This window comes from Nicotiana tabacum, chromosome 8 (assembly GCF_000715075.1).
Source record: "Nicotiana tabacum cultivar K326 chromosome 8, ASM71507v2, whole genome shotgun sequence".
In the NCBI taxonomy this organism is placed as follows: Eukaryota; Viridiplantae; Streptophyta; class Magnoliopsida; order Solanales; family Solanaceae; genus Nicotiana; species Nicotiana tabacum.
Window position 1 is genome coordinate 31,600,409 of NC_134087.1, and position 4,052 is coordinate 31,604,460.

Genomic DNA, 4,052 nt, shown 5'->3' on the forward strand with positions numbered 1-4,052 from the left:
TTGTACTTTCCTTCATGAGATAGGAAAACCAATTATGGAAAGAAAATCTGGACGAACACCTAACAATCCTTCGAATATGCTGAAAAAGGCGGTGGTTGCAGATAAACATGAATTTTGCAGAAAATTGGCAGGTATGAAGCCTGTCAATAATTCCTCTATTTGAAGACATATTTGGCCCCTTGGCTGGAGGGGGAGTTTGTTGGGGTCATGCCCATGTTGTCCAACCAAAGGCTCAATGGTCTAATCCTATTCTTTTTTGGTTTCCATTCCTATTCGGAATTGGATTCGGTATTTATTCCTATTTAGAGTTGGTTTTGGTTTTAAGAGAAAGTACCACTCATGATCTATAAATAGGAGAACCTTAGAGAATCATTTCATTCTTATTGATACATGTCTTTGAAAAACTTAAGCACATAAGAGTGGTTTTTGAGAGAGCTTTCATTAAGAGAGAGAAGAGAAAAGAAAAATATATGTTTTTGCTGCAGATTTGTATTCCGACTAGCCAACTTCAAATCACATTTTCCGATTCGTTAACCGTTGAATCCGGCTGATATTTTGACTAAGTGTTAGTAACATCTTGATCTTTGATCTGAACGGTGGAGATCGGATTTGGAGGTCCGTAACATCTGATTTCGAGCCTCGAACAGAAGCTTTATTTTTGTGCATTCTCCTCTTGCTTCAATTGATTAGTTGTTGCTCTTGTTGCTATTATTGTTCCATGTTTGGTACTTGTTGTATAGCCAATTTGGAATACTTTTGTAATCCTCTTATTGTTATAGTAGAGCTTTTTGGATCTTTGTGATCCCCTGATTTTTACCTTCGATTTGAAAAGTTTTTCTAGTTTAAATTTGATGTTCTTTATCTTTATTATTTTCGGGTTTGCCTTTTCCGCGACATAACACAATAGCCAAGAAATATTTTGATAATCAAGACATACTAAAGAAAAAGTAAGGAAAATTAATTAGCTTACGCCTTACAGAGATAGATAAGATATTTGCAGTAAAGATATCCGGTCATAGTGGTGGAGTATATTTCTCACAATCATTGCTCATATGAGGACAATCCCATTAAGGTAATACACAGGCAATTATAGCATATGTCTAGACTCAAATCATGGCCTTATTTTCTTCCATACTAGGAATGGCAAGAAGAGGAATGGCCTTCCTCAAAGTAAGTCCGAACTGTTCCTCCATATCCAAATTCTCTGGTGCCATCCCTTTTGGTAACTTCCAACTAAATGGTTGAACAATAGAAGCCAACATCAAATTAACCATCCTTATAGCAAGTGGCATTCCAGGACAAATTCTCCGGCCGGCGCCGAATGGTATATACTCAAAGTCCCTTCCTTTGTAATCCACACTTGAATTGATGAATCTTTCAGGCATAAACTCTAGTGGGTTTTCCCAGTATTTTGGATCTCTCTCAATTGCCCATGCATTTACGAGAACTTGGCTGTTCTTGGGCACAATGAAACCGAATATTTCTGTGTCTTCTTGAGCTTTGTGTGGTAAGAGTAATGGAGCTGCTGGGTGTAGTCTGATGACTTCTTTTACAACTGCTTGAAGGTATGGAAGTTTGTCAATGTCTGATTCTTTCACTGGCCTTTCTATGCCTATTTGTTGAAGAATTTCTTCTCTTAATTTTTGCAACTTTTGAGGATTTCGAAGAAGTTCTGCCACTGCCCATTCTGTTGTTATGGCGGACGTGTCGCTTCCAGCAAGGAATAAATCCTGTCGTCAGATCACAAATGCCATGACATTCACATACAAAAACCTATTAACTTCTTATAAATCCAGAGTTTAATGTAAGAATTTTCTTCCCTCTTCATTAATAATTATTTGGATCACGCTTTATTTTTCTTACTTTAGTTGAACATTAATTAGTCCCTTCACATGCATATAATTATATTCACAACTCCAACAACCAACTTTACATAAAACGTTCAAACTTTAATAAGCTTGAAAACTCATTTCCAAAAACAAAACATAACGAAAAAAAAGAAGGAGAAGATTTATAGGCGACCGTATATCAATCCTGGCTCCATGAAAACCCACATGTATTCCTCCTAATAGCACAACGTGTTTTGTTTCGTGATATAATTGAAAGTCTTAAAATAAGTTTGACTTTGTTGGCTGATCTTTTTCTTTTTCTTGTTTAGTTTCAGTACGTATTCTTCGTCGATCTTGATAAAAAAAAATGCACTTAAAATGTCCAAATTTGATAAGCTTAAAACTCCTTTCAAAAAAAAAGGGGAGAGAAAAAGAATTATCGGAACAGATAATTGTCCTCTTCACTTTAATAATGAAAAGAAAAATTCGCTTAAACATAAAGAAAAATTAAAACGAAAATAGGAAAAAAAAAAAAAAAAAAGAGAGAGAAGAAAAACAATTACCAGGATAAGCGGCTTTATAGTTTGGCGATCAAATCCAGACCCTTCTTCTTCACATTGATCAAGTAGTACATCCAAGAAATCGCATGTTTTCTTCATCCCTGACGCTCTATCTTCTACTCTCTTCTCAATTACTTGGTCAAATATCTCATGCAACCTTAAATATGCTGGCTTTATATGACGTTTCACTCCTTGTAAATCAAGCCACCGTATAAACGGGAAATAATCAGACAAGTTAGGTTTCACTGAATCCTCCATAATTATCCCAACCAAATCCATAAACTCTTGAACCGTCTGGAATTCCGGGTCAACCAAATCAATAGAGAAAATAGTGCTCGACATTAAATTCAACGTCGTCGCGAAAGTAACGCGTCCTATGTCAACAGCTGCACCGCTTTGACACTGCTTTCTCATATGATTCACTAGTTGTGCAACCTTCTTGTGACGTATTTCTTGGAGAGAATCGAGTCTTCGGTTAGTGAACATTTGTGTGCTACATATTCTTCTTCTGTTTCTCCACTTGTCGCCTGTGACCCAAGCTAAGGTGGCTTCTGGATTTGGTTGAGCGGTGATAGCATCGGTAACAGTGCGTGCTGATAATGTTTTATCGTGTTTTTGGAGGATTTCTTTGGCCGTTTCAGGTGAGGAGGCTACTATGGTAGTGACTGAACCTAATTTTAGAGTCATGAGAGGGCCATGGATTTTGGCTAGGTTGGCTAGTGAATGATGAGGTTTTGAACCTAGCTCTAGTAGTGAACCGATTATGGGGAAACCAGTAGGACCAGGGGGTAGCTTTCTGGATTTAGAATGGAGATATGTTTTAAAGAAGAACCAGCAAAAAAGGGAGATGCACAAGAGAAGGATAGTATGAAGTTCCATTTTTTCTCTCTTCTTTTCTAGTGAATTGATACAAATTAGAGAGCCAGATGTACTTATGTAGAGTTTAAATTAAAGAGGCTCCATATACACTTCTCTTTCCTACATTGGCACGTAATAACTAGGTGGTGAAAGTTAAAGGAAAAAATAATATATGACTACAACTTAGGATCCGATTGGAAGCCACCTGGTAATTACAATTGGTGTAATTACTAGGGTAGTATTTATACAGACTAGTAATTATACAGTTGTATAATTACGACGACTTGTTTGTTTGTTATAGTGTAATTTTAATGTAATTACAAGTTTACTGTTTGATTGCATAAGTGTAATTACACAATTAGATTAAATTTTAAATTAATCAATTATCAAAACTTAAAAGTTAATATAATAAATATATGAATATAAATTTTTATAAGTATAAATGATATTATATTTTGTGATGACCCAAAATATCATCTTTAAATTTAATAATTAATTATGTGTTCACATATTTATAACTAATATAATAAAAATAATTTTTATATATATTCCAAATTAATAATATTTAGTTTAGATACTTAAAAAAACTAAAAAGATATGTTTCATAAGAACCTCATAGAATCCATGTTTGATAAAATAAATTAACATTTATAATATAATGTCATAACATTATTCAAATGTTTGATAAAACTAATCTATCAATTCTAACTAAAAAATGAACAACATGCAATGTGAGCCAATACTACTAAAATAAGTAAAATTGGAACCATGAATATAACATAATTTCAAAATTTCAAAAAAAAAT

At 34.2% G+C, this 4,052-nt stretch overlaps 1 protein-coding gene across 1 annotated transcript; it reads right to left on the reverse strand.

The window, feature by feature from the left end:
• Positions 1 to 1,006: 1,006 nt before the first annotated feature.
• On the reverse strand, positions 1,007 to 3,418 carry LOC142163551 (geraniol 8-hydroxylase-like). Its single transcript, XM_075220851.1, has 2 exons — positions 2,393 to 3,418; positions 1,007 to 1,730 (listed from the first exon to the last, which is right to left on the reverse strand). Exons 1-2 carry the CDS (start codon positions 3,266 to 3,268, stop codon positions 1,107 to 1,109), a joined length of 1,500 nt encoding a protein of 499 aa, XP_075076952.1. The 5' UTR covers positions 3,269 to 3,418; the 3' UTR covers positions 1,007 to 1,106.
• Between the last annotated feature and the right edge of the window lie 634 nt (positions 3,419 to 4,052).